The sequence below is a fragment of the Phocoena phocoena genome, chromosome 8, assembly GCF_963924675.1.
Source record: "Phocoena phocoena chromosome 8, mPhoPho1.1, whole genome shotgun sequence".
Taxonomy (NCBI): Eukaryota; Metazoa; Chordata; class Mammalia; order Artiodactyla; family Phocoenidae; genus Phocoena; species Phocoena phocoena.
In genome coordinates, this window is record NC_089226.1 from 12,471,394 (window position 1) to 12,488,793 (window position 17,400).

Consider the following 17,400-nt stretch of genomic DNA (forward strand, 5'->3'; position numbering starts at 1 on the left):
TTCTGCACTCGGAAAGCACAGAGAGGTAGGGACTGGTTCAAGAACCAACCCATAAGAACCTAGGTCTGTGCTCTCCACATTGGATGCCCATCACCTTTCCTGAGCAGAAAAACTCAGTTATGGAAATATGGACAGTGAATGAGTAACAACCAAATTAATTTTTACAGACGTTAACAGTATATACCAAGAAAACAAGAGCTCTGCCCCCGCAAGAACTTTCTATAGCCTTGCTCTAACCTAACGACGACTGGCGCTCTATGACGCTCACCTGCGTTTTAATTGAGTCTCTGCATTCACCCTGAAAATCTACAGTCTGCCCAAGTGCACCTTGGCCCTGGGTCTGTAAAAGCACATTAAGGAGAGCGGAACATAATACAAGAAGTAACGAAATAGCCATAACTGTGACCAACTCCTCTGCCAGGTGATCCCTTTTCCCCTGTTATTTAACCATGTCTCCTCGAGAGTGCTTCTCGAGTGTCAAAGTCAACGGACGTGAGTGTGTTCTACTCTCCCAGGGCCTGTCCAAGCTCTGCCAAAGGCGCTAATGACCAAAAAAATATTCAGAACAAACAAAAAGCACCTGGATTATCCAAGAACGGAGCCCCAATTCTCTAAGCCGCGTTCAGCGATCAAGGCCTCCGTTACCTGTTACAGGTGCTGGACTGGGACCAGGAGAGCCACAGGGCAGGGATCAAGGTGGTCTTATTCTTCAATGTATATTACCAGTGCCTGGCTCGTTGCCAGCTCAGGAAAGATTTGTGCAATAAATGGACAAATAAATGAAAACTGCATGACCGATTGACTAATAAATGGGGGATTCATGAGGATACAGCACAACCTCCTGTCCTTCCAGCTGCCTCCCCAGCCCACCCCCAAATCCAAATCACCTGTTCTTTCCTTACCCGAGCGATCAGCTCCCCGACCATTCCCGTCCAGGTGCCATTGGCCTCAGGCACGCCGTACACGCCGTCCCCGACCAGGCGGATCTTGTAGTTGAACCGGAGGATCTCTGCCAGCTCCTTGAGCATGTCCACGCAGAAGCCCTCGTAGCGGTCATTGCCTTCCATCTCCTGGTGGTTTCCCTTCAGCATTAAATACGGGTTTTCCTGCAGCAAAACTGGGCAGCTGTCATTCTCATCTTAGCCCTGGTTCTCAGCCACATATGACGAGGGGGTCGGGAACACGGGAGGTTGGGACGAAGATGGGGTGGAAGGAGGGAAGTGGCTTGGGTAATGGGGTACTTCGGAGGTGGCAGTGAGCTCCCCTCCCTGACTTCAAGGCACTTCTCTTACCTGGAACGCATAAGGGTCCCACTGCACAGAGGGTCCAGTGGAAGCCCCTCCACCTTGTTTGAGGTCATCATCTGACCCCACCCTGCACTTCATTCCTTCCTTTTTTTCCCCTTCCTTTGTTTATTCCACATAGATGGATCACGGCGGATTATGAGATACAAGGATGCTGACAACAGAGCAAGCGAGATTCTTACATGCACAGAACAACCACAAACCCGAGGCAGGACGCATCCAGCTGTGAGTGTTGGGAGGAGGGTCTTTGTGGTGAAACGTCCAGGGAAGGTTCTATGGAGAAGGTGGGATGCAAGCTGGGCTCCGGAGGAAGACAGAACACGGACAGATGGAAGTGGTGTGAATGGAGGGCTGTTCGTGGGCAGGGGAAAGGCAGGATCAAGGGCAAAATCCCGAGTGAGAAGGAGTGTAGCCCATTCGGTGGACAATGCGGCTGCCCTTGAGTGGGAGCCTGGGCTGTGTGGAGGGGAGGGGTGGTGGTAAATTTAGAAAGATGAATTAGGGTCAGCATGGGCCTTGGGTGCCAGGACGAGGTGACTGTGCATATATAGTAGGGAAGCACTAAGGGTTTTAAAGACTTAAGGATGTGAGTAAAGAATATTATATAGCAAGAGAGAGGTCTGGGAGTGAGGACGGACCCTCTCCTGATACGGGATGCTGAGTCCTGAGCCGTGCTTGGGGTCAGATTGGATTGCAAGGCTGAAGAATCACAGAGAGGGTCAGGCTTGATGCCAGGTTGGGTGTGAGGCCCAGAGGGTAGGTCCTCAGACCCTTGGAGCCTGAGCAGATGACCAAGGATGATGTCATCACGGCCATGGATGGTTTGAAAAGGAAGAGGTTTTGGAACGTGTTGAATCTGAGGTGCTGGTCATCGATCCAGGAGGGCACATCTGACTGAATGTTGGAATATGGGGTGAGGGCAGGATCGGGGGCAGAGATGGGGCAGCCTCCGGACAGAGGTGGGGCTGAAGCTGCAGCATATGAGAGACCATCGGGGGGAAGGACAGCAGAGGGACAGACGTGATCTTAGGGAGGGGGAAAGTGAAGAGCAGCCGTAGAGGAAGACAAAGCAGAAGCGGCCAGAAAAGCCGACGATCGGGAAAATGTGGTCATGAAGGTCAAGGAGGAAAGGGTTTCATGCAGGAGAAGGCAGACATTCCCACAAAGAGAGGAAGCAGGGCTGTGAAAGGGCATCTGGGTCACATGTCCCTGGAGACCTTCGAAGGCAGATTGGGGTGGGGAGGGGGGAGGGGATGGCAGAACCCCGCAAGGACGGGTGTGCACGAGAGGTGCACGGGTGAGAGCCGACCAGGATGTTGAGAAGTTCAGAGACAAATGCTGGCAGAGCTTCTCCACCCAACTACTACCGGCCATGTCTCGCTCCAAACCTCAGTTCCCCCTCTGCCTGCAACAGGCTTGGAGGATGCCCAGTATCCACCAATCCCTTGATGGATGATTCCCTAAATAGGAGGGTAGCCCAAGGACAGCAGGGTGTAGGTAAGGTGGTAGTGATGGCGTCTTAGGATGGGAGGGACCAGAGTACATGTATAGGTACGAAGGGAGGAATCCTTAGAAAAGGGCAGATTAGAAAAGGAAGAAAGAGAAGGCTAGTCAGTACAGCAAAGTCCCGGGAGAGCCAGGGTCTAGGTGAACATGGGAAGTGGGCCTGGGGGTGAGGTGGAGAGCATAGATGTGGGTACAGAGGGGGCGCGGAGGAGGCCCAAGGTACAGAGCCATGCCAGCCCCCAGAGCTGGGGGCAGGTGGGAGGGAAGGCTTGGTGCCTGGAAAGGTTTCCTCGGGGAACACGATGTGGGGTGAGCAGAGAGGAGCGCAGGGTTACCCAGGCCCAGCTGAGTCAGGAGGCTGAATGCAGATGGGCAGCTGGGAGCAGGGCTTGCAAGGACAGTTGGACTCGGGGACGGGCAGGAGGGGAGAATGGCTGAGCATCACGGTGGAGTCAATTCTAGAAGCCAACAGAGGGAAGTGCTGAACTGCTGGTTTGCTGAGCTCGAGCTGGAAGGGGCTTCTGGGCTGGGGAAGATGGGCAGCCAGAGAGGCCAGAGGTCGCAAAGGGAGGAAGAGGGAGAGCGGTCTTGTGGGTGTGATGAAGCGGAAGAGGGGAAGGTCGGAGGTTCCGTGCCAGGGAGAGGGAGCTCCAAGTTGAAGGTGATGTGCTTCTGGTTCATGGTCAAGTGCGCTGTCATGTCCGTGAAACGGGCCCAAGCTCCTTGACTTCCACACATGCTGTCCTCAGCTCACGGGCCTCTCTCTGTCCTGCTTTTGCTTAACCTAACTCATCTCTGTCCCTGGGGTCCCATCCCACCTCTGACCCCAACCCACTTCTCAGAACCCCTACCGCACTCACAGCCAGGCCTCCACACACTCATTATTCGTCCTCCTACACGTGCCAGCTCGCAGGTAGAACGTACGTGGAGCCTGGGACGGACTCCTCCCTGTCTCTGGGGCCCCCACCTGGCCCCAGCATCCAGCACTTGTGGATTGTGTGGGTGAAAAGTGCTGAAATGGCCTCACCGACAGGGCCTGGCTTGGAAGGCAGCCTCCCAGGGTATCTTTAACGATCCCAAGGAGTGTCACAAAACTCTTCTCCCCGAGAACTCTCCGCACTTAAGTTAATTTAAAATTCACTGACATATTTAGAGTAAATAAACAGGAGGCCAGTGCTGGAGGGAGGAACCATGTGGGAGGGGCCAGTGCTCACGGGCACTTTGGAGGGTCTGGGTGCCGTGTGCTGGCCTGGAGCCCTGTCCTGGCGGGCAGTGATGAGGGCAAAGTGCTTAACCCGGGTTCTGATGCAGGGGTGTGCTCTAGGGGCGGGAGCCGCGGCTAATTCTGTGTATTTGCCGGTGTTAACCAATAAATCACCCACAAGTCCCAGCCGCACCCTGACAGTAGCAGGATGCAACAGGCCTGTGTGCTGAGTTTTAAGGGATAAGTCATTCAGATGGCCATTTGCCAAGGAGGTCCCCCAAAGGCCAGCAGGGACTAAATTAAGGTAATCATTCCTGGTAAGAGTTACTGACTTCCACACACATGCACAAGAGAAGGTTCTCATTTGAATCGTACTGGCCATGTTTTTAAATGTTCCCTTTCACAAAAGTGTCCTTCCCCACCCTCATGAGCACACGTGTGCATATGTGAACAACCGTGTGCGTGCATGCACTCACACACAGGCACACACACACAGGGTCAGACTGACTTTCCCAGTCTAGAAACATGACCCTGCGGTCTCAGTGTCCCCGTGGGTCTGTGCCAGAGCTCTGAGCCCCGTCCAATTCCAGTTCCGGAAAGGCAGGAAGTAAAACCCGGCAATGTCCCCATTTCTCTCTCAAACTCTTAACTGGCTTTTGAGGGACATCTCTGACCCTGTAGGAAGGAATTCCTTCATTCAAATTCTAATCATCAGGAACTTCCCTGGTGGCGCAGTGGTTAAGAATCCGCCTGCCAATGCAGGGGACACGGGTTTGAGCCCTGGTCCGGGAAGATCCCACATGCCGTGGAGCAGCTAAGCCCGTGCGCCACAACTACTGAGCCTGTGCTCTAGAGCCCGCGAGCCACAACTACTGAGCCCATGTGCCACAACTACTGAACCCACGTGCCACAACTACTGAGCCCGTGTGCCACAACTACTGAAGCCCGCATGCCTAGAGCCCGTGCTCCGCAACAAGAGAAGCCACCGCAATGAGAAGCCCGTGCACCGCAATGAAGAGTAGCCCCCACTCACCGCAACTAGAGAAAGCCCGCACACAACAACGAAGACCCAACACAGCCAAAAAAAAAAAAAAGGAAAAGAAAATTGTAATTATCAGGCTCCTACTTTGTGTCAGGCCCCCCAGTCTTTCAGGAGCCCTCATTCTGGAAGGGGAGGTAGAGCTGTAAACGCCAACTCTAATAGGAGAAAGGTGTGTACAAAATGTGAGAGGCAGGGAGCAGGCAGGAGGCAGATGAGGGAAGACCTCACGGAAGAGGGGACATCAGAGCCAAGCTGTGAAGGCTGTACAAGTATTTCCAGGTGGAAACAGGAATTCACAGAGAGGGTATTCCAGGCAGAGGGAACAGCATGTACAGAGGCAGGGAACAGCATGACGCAGTGAGGAAGTGTCAGGCAGTCCAGTGCTGCCAGACCCCACGTGGCATGGAGAGGAAGCAGGTACAGCAGGCTGGGCTTCATGACGAGAGGTTTATATTCCAAGCTCAGGGCCGGTCGCTCCTGGGTAGCACTGAAGTGAGGAAATGACAGGACGGTTCTGATTTTAGAATGACCGTGCAGCCAGAAGGGCGGGGCTAGGGAGAGACAGACTGAACAAGTGAGAAGGGGGCCTTTGAGGAGGCCACACGCAGCTCCAGTGAAGAGGTGGCTACACCTATGTTAGGGCATGTGCTTGAGGATGGACAGCAGGTGACAGACTCAGGAAGTCCTTCAGAGGCAGAGCAGGTCCCAGCAATCGAGCGCATGTTGCCCCCACTCGGCCAGGACTGCCAGTCAGCGTCACTGCAGCTCAGCCAGGCGCTCCCAGGTCTCAGGGGCTTGGTGACACCACCCCCACCCCCAAGTCCTGCTGACATTTCCACGTTGGTTCAGAGGGGCTCAGGTTGGGCTGAGATGGGGAGTGGCTAAAACCCTGCGAGCTGGAACTGCCTTCTCCATCCTTTGCTTTGTTCCCTCTGCCTGGAATGTTCCTTCCCGGACGGCCACGTGGTTGTCACCTCACCTCATCAGGTCTCTACTCGGATCTGCCCTTCTCAGTGAAGCCGGCAATCCCTCTCCCCTTCCTTGGCTCTGTCTACACCCGAGCACCTAGAACAGCGCCCAGCACACAGGAGTGCCCCCCAAATATTCACTGAATGAATGACTGAAAGTATTCGGTGAGCCCCTGTCTCGTACCAAATGAAGGGAAAACTCACAAGCTGGACATTCAAGTCCCTAAGCATTATGGGCCCAGCCCACTTCTCCAGCCTCAGGCCTTTCCCTCTCTACCAATGCCCATTTCCTAGAAACCTGCACTTTTTGGCATTTCCTGAGTGCCCGACAACACTCTCCTTAGTCCACTTCTCCCTCCTCATCAGCCCTGTCTTCGGGGGCCCATCCTCAATGTCCCTCTCCTCGGATGGCTTTGCTGACCTCCCCGATGGCACGGGACCTCTCTCTCGTTCACCCCCCATGGCGCTAGGCGTGCGCCTCTTTCCTGGCTTTTATCCTGCTCTGCTCACGGGGGATCAGTTACTTCAGTGCAGGGCTCCTGAGCCCCAGGAGCTCATGAATGTAGTGATGGAGGTCCCTGAGCTCTTTTTATCATCTCGAAAGCCTGAAAGAAACGGACACGTTTCCAAACCTTGCACAGTTAGCAACAGCACAATAAGCTGAACAGGCTAACAGTCGAGCCTGTTCGGGGCTGGGATTCCATCAGTGCGGCCACACTGATTATCTCCTGTGGATAAGATGCTGGGCCCGGCAGGGAAATAGGTTTTTGATTGGTTAAAAGGAGGTGGGGGAAGGGGGCAAACTCATAATTACTTAATACATGCAGTTGGTTAATGGACAAATCTTTTAAAACCTGGAGTCTTCAGGGATGGGGGGCGGGGAGAAGAAGATGACTTTGGCCGTGAACGCACTTGATTCGTGCCATCTAATAAATTACAGCCTGTTTGAGGACAGAGACTGAGTCTTACTCAGCTTCGCGTCTCCAAGAATGAGCACAGTGCCTGGCACGTGGGGGAAGGGCTTGGTAATTGTCGAAGAGAGCTGAATCAAATAAAAAAGGCAGATGGTCCCTTGCTCTATAGATTGAGAAATTTCTTCCGATCAACTGGAAGTGAAGAAATAGGCCATGAAAACCCACTGAGATTCAGGTGTCCACCGCCAGGGATGCAACTTGTACAAGTAGGCGCCAAGGAAAGCAGGCTGTCGTGAAAGAGTAGGAGCCACCCTGGGGGACTTCTCCCGCGTGTCCTAGGTGCCCTGCCCTTGGCTGTGCACAGCTGCCCTGGCTGTCAGGGTGCCCCTGGAAGAGGCGTCCACAAACTGTGCTGCCTTGCCACCCCATCCTGCTTCCCCAGCTGCTTTGGAACTCATCAGATATCATTTCCATATGAAACAACAACTTGAGTTTAATTACACTGTCATAAATTGGCCTCCGTGCTGTGATTAGAGCTCCCATCTTCTGTTCACGGGGAGGCTGGGAACGCCTGGAGATGGAGGAGGCACCCCGGAGAGTGGCAGCTGGGAGGCCCAGGGGGCACCCGCTTACCAGGATGGTGGTGACGACCAGGGTGGTATTGAAGAGACTGTCGGAGACGTTGGAGGCGTAGAGGCGGCTGTCCATGCTGAGGCCGTCTGCCACGTGCCACTGGCCAATCTGAGGAGACCAAGGAGACAGGCTGGGAAGGGGTGGGGGGAGGAGAAGGCTGGGGAGCTGGGGTGCTGAGGTCCTTCGGGCCTCCAGGGCTTGGGGAGCTGAAAGGCCGGTCCCCTGCCTCTGGTGGGGGTACATGTACATCACAGAAGGAGGGAGGGATGCAGAGTGCAGAGCAGAGGGGCGGGACCGGGGCAGAGCTACCAGGGCTGGGGGGTCAGGGGTGGGTGGGGAGACTGCGAGGGGAGGGGAAGACTTAAGAGAGAGGGGGAAGAGGAAAATGGAAAAAGAAATCAGGAATGCAACGCAGTTCAGGGATGCTGTCTCACCCAGAAGGGAAGGGAGCCCCTGGAACTGCATCATCTGGAGGCAGGACAGAGCCTTCCCTTTCGCTACAGTCGCCTTCAATAAACCTCATTATCTAAATAAGAACCAGAATGGCTACTGGAGAGAACTGGCCTTTACGAGGCTCTTCAATAAATGTTTGCTGAATGGTTCAATGGATGGATGAACCAGAAGAGGGAAGGAAGACCAGGCTCTAGTCCTGGTGGATTCACTTTGCGGGCTGCGAGAACCTAGGCAAGTTACTTCGATCTTTGCAAGTCTCAGTTTCCCCAGCTATAGATGGAGGCAGTAGCGTTTGCTCTGCCTTCTTCTCAGAGCCAGCTGAGATCGTGCATGTGCCAGTTCGAGGTTACATGGTTCAGCCAGACCCAGGAGCGTGGATCTCCACTGAGTAAACCCAGAAATGACTGCACCTCTCTGAAGGTTTTTCCTCATCTGTAAAACGGGAATAATAGAAACGTTATGTGGTCATTGTGAGAATGTATTGAAGCTGAAACTCAATAAATGCTAGTTTCCTTCCTTTTCCCCATTGTCTTGACTCCTAGGGGGGAACATATCCACAACTTACTCAGTTCCCCCATTTTAGAAAGTCACCTAAATTGAAATTCATTGGGTTTTTAGGGAGTTTGTTTGTTTTACCAGTGGAACCCTTTATAACTACACATACGTGTGTGTGCTACCAATACATTTCTACTGGCTGGAGCCCCTGACAACTCATTTCTGCTGCTGGGTGCTGGAGGTGGGCCACCAGGAGAGACGGGCTGATAGCTGGCTAGAAAACCAATGAAATGCACACGTACACCTCTGCCAGGCCCCAGCGGCAGCTTCCCTGGAAAACCCTCACAAGTTCCATGGATGCCACATGGCTCTACCCACCAGAGCTGGGCTCTGGGCTCCTCTTGTGGAAGCTCCAACCACAATAAAGACACATCTCACTCTTGGTCCCCGCCCCCCCTCCCCCGGGGCCGGAGCGTTGGGGGTCACAAGGAGCAGTAACCATCTCCCTGACATCATGGTCTGGGCTTTGAAGAGGAGAGGGCCAGGCTGGATGCCTCCAGGTCCAGGCAGGAGCCCGATGGTCTCCCCAGGTGAGTCTTTCACCTGCCAAAGGAGAGATGACCAAAAACCCCTCTCCAAGCCTCAGCGAGGACGCCCCCGGAGGGGGCTGGGCAGCTTTCTCCACCTCCGTGTGGGCAGAAAAGTGAGGCGCGTGTCCCTGCTCATTTTTGTTTACAAGTCCTGTGCTCTGCACATCCACGCCGGAAGCCCCCTCTAGATAAAGAAACTGGTGCCAAGATAGGAGCCCACCCAACTTGCCCAAGGTCACCTCCTCATCAGCTGAGACACCTGAGCTTTACCCCCTGGGCTCTTAACCCTGGATGAGTCTCCCCAAGGAAGGCTTCGTGGCTCTTCTGCCCGGCTCTTCCAGCGTCCTACTGCACGTCTTGTTTACTCGTCCACCTGCCTGGCTAGCCTGCGAGGGGCTGGCACGCTTGCGCTCACAGCCCGGCACCCCGCCCAGGACCGGTACTCGGAGGCGGGCGAAACCATCACTTGGGCTGAGTGCTGCTGTCGGTAGGGCATGAACAGGAGGTAGGCAAGCGTCCTCTGGTCTCTGGAGGGCCCACAGGGGGGACCAGCCAGGTCAGGGTACGGCCTGAGCTTCCCCTCCTCCCCTCTCTCTGCAGGGGAGAGAGATGGGGAAGATGAGGGATAAGCAGCTAGATTTTCAAGTGAAGGGCAAAGGAGAGCAATAGTTACCGGACCCCTCTTGTGCTGGATGTGTTCTATCATCTCTTTGAATTCTCCCACCAGCCTTGTGAAGTAGTGATGATGTTTTTATGTACGAGGAAACTGGGGCTCAGAGGTTTAATGGCTTGCCTAAGGTCACCTGGCTAGCAGGTGATGCACGGGCTTGAACACAGAGCTGTCTGACTCCTAAATCCAAGACTTTTCCGTGTCCACTGCTGTCTCTTGGGCGGGGATGCCAAGGGCTCCTCCACATAAGGAGGAGGAGAAAGGCTCAAAGGAGTCTCGGCCACACAGCAAGAACCCTGGACATGGCTTTTTCCCTCCTGGGTTTTTATATCCACAAAGTCAGGTGAAATGAGGCTACTTCCCTCTCTTCAAAATGGCTAGAATTGGCTTCTGACAGTCTCCTAGGATAGGAAGGGCCAGATTTGGACAGAAGGACAGAAGGACATAGAGAACAATTAGGCCGGATGGCAGCACCTGGGTGTTTGGGACAGGACTGAGCTTCTCCGAGTCCTGTCATCTAAACATGCACTTCACACCGACAGGGCCAGCAAGACCTCACCCCCCCCACTCCCCCCCAGTTTCCCACCCGCATTGTTCTCAGGGGACCCAGTCCTCACTGATTGCCCGCCCCAGCTCCACACTCCCTGTCTGACCCAAGCCACGAGGTAGGTAGGTTGCAAAAACCAGAGATAGAAATGATTTACCCAGACCCAGATCCGACAGCCCGAGCCATGTCGCCTCCCACACCCACCTCTGTGGACGTGGCAAAAAGACAAATCAGCCCCCAAGCTCCAGTCAGGAAATGAATGTCCCACCAACGCTCCCATTAGCCCCCAAGAAATTAATAAACTCATCAGATCCAACAAAACGGCTTTGGCAGCTACTACCCGGAGCAATCTAACTGAGGAAAGGCAGTGGGAAGGAGAGCAGGGGGCAGAGCCAGGCGCCCTGGGGTACAGGCTAATCGCCCCACCCACTGGGCATCTTCCATGCCACACACATGCCAGGAGATACGGCGCTCATCACCGACAATCTGCGGCTCTGTCTCCAGCCAAATTCCCTTGCTCCACCCCGCTGACACCTGCCCCCAAACCTCCTGCAGGAACAGCGGCTTTGTAAACCTCTTCCACATGCCCACGCGTGCCAGCTTGATTATGCTTCAAATAATGTCTTTCCGTGGCCCTCTCTCTGTGCTTTCTGTCTCTCCCACTTGCTCTGCCTTCCCACCAGTTTAGAGACTCCAGGGGTTGCAGTGAAGGGAGGAGAGGGTATGGATTTGGACACCACCACTGCAAGCCCATATAGCACCTTAAGGCAGGTAAGAAAAAGGCACCCCCTGGGCTGATGTGGCCCTGCGGGTGCGCAGCTGGGCATGCTGACTCCAGCCTCTACTCACCACTGAGCTTTTCACAGTCTGTACCACGAATGCAACGGCCCCAGAGTGGGAGGACCTGAGTTTAACTTGGCTTCTCTGCTTATGAGCTGTGTGACCCTGGGTGAGTTACTTAATCCCTCTGAACCTCAGGTTCCCCATCTATAAAATGGGGGTTAAAATAGTAATGATTACTTCCTAGGGTTCTTAAGGAGATTAAATCTGATGGTATATGTGCCAAGAACTAGGTGAGTATTCATAGAGTTTGTCATGCCATCGTCTGAGACAGAAGATGGGAATCTCTCCTGTGCCCTACACTTTGCCCTGCAGACTCCAGTCTAGTAGATTAGACCAGTGTCTCATACTTTGGTTCCCACACCGGCGACGTCAGCGTTAGAAATGCAAATTCTTGGGCTCCATTTCAGACTGACTAAATCAGACAGTCTAGGAGCAGGACCCAGTGGTACGTGTTGTAGCCAGCTCCCCAGTGACTCTGATGCAAGCTGGATTCGAGCAAAGCTCATAGAGCAACTCAGATGACACACATGATGTCAGGGAAAGGCAACGGTGCGGGAATGAAGAGAGGCTGAGGGGGCACCTGTGGCAAGCGAGGAAACGTTTAAAAACTGGCTCTCCAGGAAAAAAGGCCTTGTCTGATCTGCCCACGTCTGTGGTGTAAACACGCCCACCATGGCTGACTTCAAGCTACCCACATGCAGTCACGGGACACCGAGTTGGGAAAAGTGTGTAATGGGCTCTGGCTGGCCGGGCAAGCTGGTGCCACCACGCTCACGGGCCCTGTGCTGGGCGCTCGTTTATGCTTACGAATCTCACTGCCACCCTACTTATGAGTAAGGAAAGTGATGTCCACCTAGGTAATAATTTACCTGAATCTCAGAGCTGAGGTGTGGAAAAAATCAACGTGCTGCTTCATTGCGATCACAATATTTAAAACAAATGTGTATTCCCTCTCCCTGCTGATTCTGTGCTCTCAGAAGAAACTAGAATGCTTTGTCAAATATGAAAATCGAGGTAAATATAACTGATATGACACGTGTTTGCACGTGCACAGGAAGTATCATTTCTCCAACTTCCTCAAAGGACACAGAATCCATATAAATTAATAATAATCATCTTGCTCCCTGGCTGTATAAAAATTAAATAAATAAAATAAAATTCAAATTAAAAAATAATAACGTTGCTCCTTTAAGCACTAAAATTGGGGGGGGGAGGGTCTTAATTATTTATTTACAAGTATTATTTCCCAAAATTCTTTCAAAGGGAATCATACTTTCTGCCGTCCTCTTAAACAGAGGAGACATCTTTACCTTCATGCATTGTCATCATTTTGAAGCCAGTTATTATCCTGTCCTGTGATATAGTGCTGGTCATTGGTTACTGAAATGTGATGGCCTCTCACCCTCATTTCCGTGCTTTCCTACGTTAATTTGTCTACTTTTCATAGTGTCTCTTTTCTGATCGTGAACCGTCATTTCCTTCTGCTATTTGGATAGCTGTCTCGAATTGGTCCTTTCCCTCCAGCAGTTGTGTTTAAGATTCCTGGCTGAGCAACCAAGTGACCAAGCCTGAAAGAACTGCTGTAAGGAAAGTACAGACAAGGCCTGATGGGGCTTAGGGCTTTTAGTGAACAGACACTGTGTCATTGATATGGGCAACCCACGGTCCCCCGGAGAGGTGAGCGTTGTACAGTTGAATGAGTGTGGTCTGCCGTGTGACCCTGGGTCAGCGTGAGCAAGCTGGTCACTCCCTCAGCAATGCACCATGGGAAACGCTTGTCCAGGGGCCCTGACCGCAGGCATCGCCTGCTGAAAGAGCTGGTTGTGTGTCACCCAGAGACCGCATTAGCATCCAGCACTGTGACCTCGGGGCTGGGTGACCCTGAGCAAGTCACTTAATTTCCCCGAGTCTCACCTTTCCCTGCCCCCCACCCTAATCCAAGCTCCCACTGAACTTGCCCTGGACTAGGGTCCCCCGGGGCCTCTCTTTGTTCTGTTCTCCACTCAGAAGCAGCCAGCCGTCTCTATCAAGTCTCAACTATGATCACACCGGCCCCTGCTGAAACCCTTCAATTCTTCTCCCACTTTCGTTTAAGGATAGAAACCAAAATCCTTAACATGGTCCACCAAGTCCCGTGAGGCCTGGCCTCTGCCCACCCTCCACGCTCATCTCACACCATCTTTCCCGGCTTTATCTGTGCTCCTGGCACACCTATGGGTTCACGCGCAACAAGCGCCTTCCTGCCAGGGTCTCTGTGCGTGCCGTTCCCCGTCTGGACTCTCCTTGCTGCCTGACCCTTGGCCCCCAGCCCCATTTCAGCTAGTTCAGGGGTTGGCAGACCACGGACTACAGGCCCAATCCAGCCCGCTGCCTGTTTCAGGAAATAAAGTTTTATTGGAACATAGTCACGCCGATTCACTGATGTATTGTCTGTGACTGCACTCACCTACAGCAGTAAAGCGGCAAAGTCTAAATTTTTACTATGTGGGCCTATTTTATAAAAAGAAGTTTTCCAAACCTTGATCTAGTTTATACCTGTTAAAGCCTCAGGCCTCAGCTGAGAAATCACTACCCTCAGGAAGCCTTTCCTTCAACTCCCAAAGTCAAACTTCTCCCCGAACCACATTCTTTTCCTTTAGAGCAGCTGGCCCGGGCTGTCATCATACATTTATTAATGAGACCATTGCTCACCACCTGTCTTTCTCCCTGTGCCGCAGGGGAAGAGCCCTCCGCTGTCGCCTGAGCTGGGTGGTCCTGCCCAGAGCAGCTACACGCTTCTCGCTCCCGCCTAGAATCACTCGAGGTTGTCATTTTGCCGCTTTGTTCTCTACCAAATAGGTAAAAAGGGATTCGTGTGTAAAACCCTGAGGGATTTCCTGACATCCGTACCTGCCTCTGTGAGTACGCACACGGCTCTGTGACATTTAATATTTTATGTACGTGTAGGTGATCGTTCTTTGCATCAGCGCTGCCAGGATGCAGCTTCTAGACAGGCTGACGTAACTCCGCGGCCTGGCAAGTCCTTCTGCTCCAGAGTCAGAGTTCGCAAACACTTACCGATCACCTTTGCACGCTGGGCACTCAGCCACGTGATCTGCTCATGTACATTTCTCTGATTCCGCATAACAACCCGGTTATCATTCCCACCTGAGAAATGTAGGCGCTTCAGACAACAGTCATAACACTTAAAGGCTTAAAGTAGGCATTTCATACAAGCTTTTGTTGAATGAATGAATGATCGAAATTGAGACTCAGAGATGTCAAACAACTTGCTGAGGATCACAGTTCATAGAGGATGCAACTGGGATTTGAACTCAGGTCCTATTTACTGCTATACTATCTGGTCGGGGTAGGGCAAGTGCAGGCTACCCCGACCTTAAGATCTGGGCCTTCCCACACACCTCTCTGATCACCGTGAACTTGTTCTTTGGAGAATACAGACCTGAAGGTATTCAGCTACAAGAGTCCACGAGAGTGATCCTGACCAAGCCACAGGGTAGTTTCTTAGGGGCGTAGCACAGGGAGATGCAGAGGGAGGGCACCAGGAGACCTACATTTTCTTAACTCTTCTGCTATGCATAAGCTCTGTGACCTTGAGCAAGTCACTTAACCTCTCTGAATCTTCCTCATCTGCAAAGTGGAAATAAACGAATCTGCCTACCCACAGTACAGCAATGCTGTTGCTAATCAACTGAGTTAGTGTGTACCATGGCTTTCGATGAGCCCTAATAAGCCATGGGAACTTAAGATAAAAGCACTACTGTCCGTGTGGTGGAAATGCAGCTGACCAGAAGTCAAGTCCTCCCCTGCCACGTGCTGTGTAGCCCTGGGAAGTCAATTTTGCTGCCTATAAGACAAGGGTAGTTAGTCTTTCTCCCCTTCTCCTCTTATTGGGATGATATGAGGTGATCACAGATGTGACAAAAGTTTAAAGCCCTATGCAAACGCAAGCTCTTTCTTCCAGATCCTTGTTCTCTAGGGCCATCCCAAAGGTGCACGAGCCATAACCAACGACTCCGTTTTTTTAACCTCCGTTTCAGGGTTCAAAGTTGAAGTCCTCACTAGGAAGAATACATAAAATAATGTATTAGTGTCTCCTTGAGTTCACGGAACTAATTTCAACATACAGGCAGGAAGAATGACAGTCAGATGTGAACTACTACGGCTAGAGGCCCCAGGAATTGAGACTGAGTTATAGTTTGGAGTGTCTATAGTATAGGTCTGTGCCTTGATATATGACCAGCCAAAAAGATCTGTAATGTAAGCCTCCGTGGTGAACTCCTGGCATGAAGGAACAACATGTTTATTGACTTTAAATCTAATATCTCCAATCATAAAACTTTACTTCACATGGGAGACTGGATCATGAGTGAGGGCCCCGGCCTCAGGGGTTGACCTGGGGAACAAAGGGAGTTATCCATGTTGGTGGAAGAGCTCATTCTCTCAGCCAAAATATTCTTTTAGCGGAAAATATGTGCTTACATGCACAGTACTGTAAAAACCCAGGATCAAAGGACAACAGTGGCAAATGCCACAGGTAAGAGATCAAAAACAATCCCGGGGAAAGCTGGGAAGACTTCCTATCAAATGAGCCCTTCCTGGGCTGATTAAGCCTTCAGCTGAGTTGGTCTAAGGCAGTGTTTTTTTCAACTGCGCCTGCTACCCGTTAGTGGGTTAGGAAATCAATTTAGTGGGTCCAGACCTGCATTTTAAAAATGAAATATATATCCAGAATAGATCAGAGTGCAACCCACACACCAGGGGCAACTACTGTTTCATAAGCTTTGGTTTCAATTATGTGTAGGTGGGTGTCAATGTGCACCCTGGATTGGCAAGCAGAATGCAAGTCAGGTTCAAAAAGGATGAAAATGCCTGGCCCAGGGGATTCGGACACCTTACCTGTTCACTACTCTATACGCAGCCCCCTAGCCGAGTACCTGCAACACAACTGATGCTCCATAAATACATTTGGGGCATCAGTGAACTCCTTTCCTAGTCACTTATAACTAAAGGACTAACTATAAGGAAATTATACAAGCTGATACTTTTGAGCATTTATCACATGTCAAATACTGGACTAAGTGCTTTACATTTGTTATTTAATCTTCCCAACCACACTAATAAGGGAGGTACTATTGATACTATCATCCCCATTTTACAGATTAGAAAACTGAGGCTCGGAGAGGTTAGCTTTCTTGCCCAAAGTTCCATAGGTAATGCGGATTCAACCCAGGCAGGTCCACTCCACTGCACTGGCCCCAAGATATTAATTTTCCTGGGCTGTGGATGTGTAGTTAAATGTTTGGAAAACATTTTAATTGTTATTCCTTATCCATTGGTATTTGCCATAAGCTTTCCTGCTTGAAAGTCCACATCCCTGAGGTCAGACTTTGCTTTTCCTTGCCTTTGATTCTGACTTACGTACTTATGAGAGGATATTTATTTATTTTAACATCTTTATTGGAGTATAATTGCTTTACAATGGTGTGTTAGTTTCTGCTGTATAACAAAGTGAATCAGCTATACATATACATACATCCCATATCTCCTCCCTCTTGTGTCTCCCTGCCACCCTCCCTAGCCCACCCCTCTAGGTGGTCACAAAGCACCGAGCTGATCTCCCTGTGCTATGCGGCTGCTTCCCACTAGCTATCTATTTTACATTTGGTAGTGTATATATGTCCATGCCACTCTCTCACTTCATCCCAGCTTACCTTTACCCTTCCATGTGTCCTCAAGTCCATTCTCTACGTCTGCGTCTTTATTCCTGTCCTACCCCTAGGTTCTTCAGAACCATTTTTTGTTTTTAGATTCCATATATATGTGTTAGCATATGGTATTTATTTTTCTCTTTCTGACTTACTTCACTCTGTATGACAGTCTCTAGGTCCATCCACCTCACTACAAATAACTCAATTTTGTTTATGGCTGAGTAATATTCCATTGTATATATGTGCCATATCTTCTTTATCCATTCATCTGTCGATGGACACCTAGGTTGCTTCCATGTCCTGGCTACTGTAAATAGAGCTGCAATGAACATTGTGGTACATGACTCTTTTTGAATTATGGTTTTCTCAGGGTATATGCCCAGTAGTGGGATTGCTGGGTCATATGGTAGTTCTATTTTTAGTTTTTTAAGGAACCTCCATACTGTTCTCCATAGTAGCTGTATCAATTTACATTCCCACCAACAGTGCAAGAGGGTTCCCTTTTCTCCACACCCTCTCC

At 51.4% G+C, this 17,400-nt stretch overlaps 1 protein-coding gene across 1 annotated transcript in view; it reads right to left on the reverse strand.

The window, feature by feature from the left end:
• The window catches only part of GRIK4 (glutamate ionotropic receptor kainate type subunit 4), a 315,159-nt gene that overhangs the window by 81,910 nt on the left and 215,849 nt on the right, over positions 1-17,400 (reverse strand). The window contains exons 10-11 of the mRNA XM_065882791.1: positions 7,572-7,679; positions 903-1,106 (exon numbers count right to left, since the gene is read on the reverse strand). Coding sequence (XP_065738863.1) covers positions 903-1,106; positions 7,572-7,679 — 312 coding nt within the window. The remainder of the gene's footprint in view (positions 1-902; positions 1,107-7,571; positions 7,680-17,400) is intronic.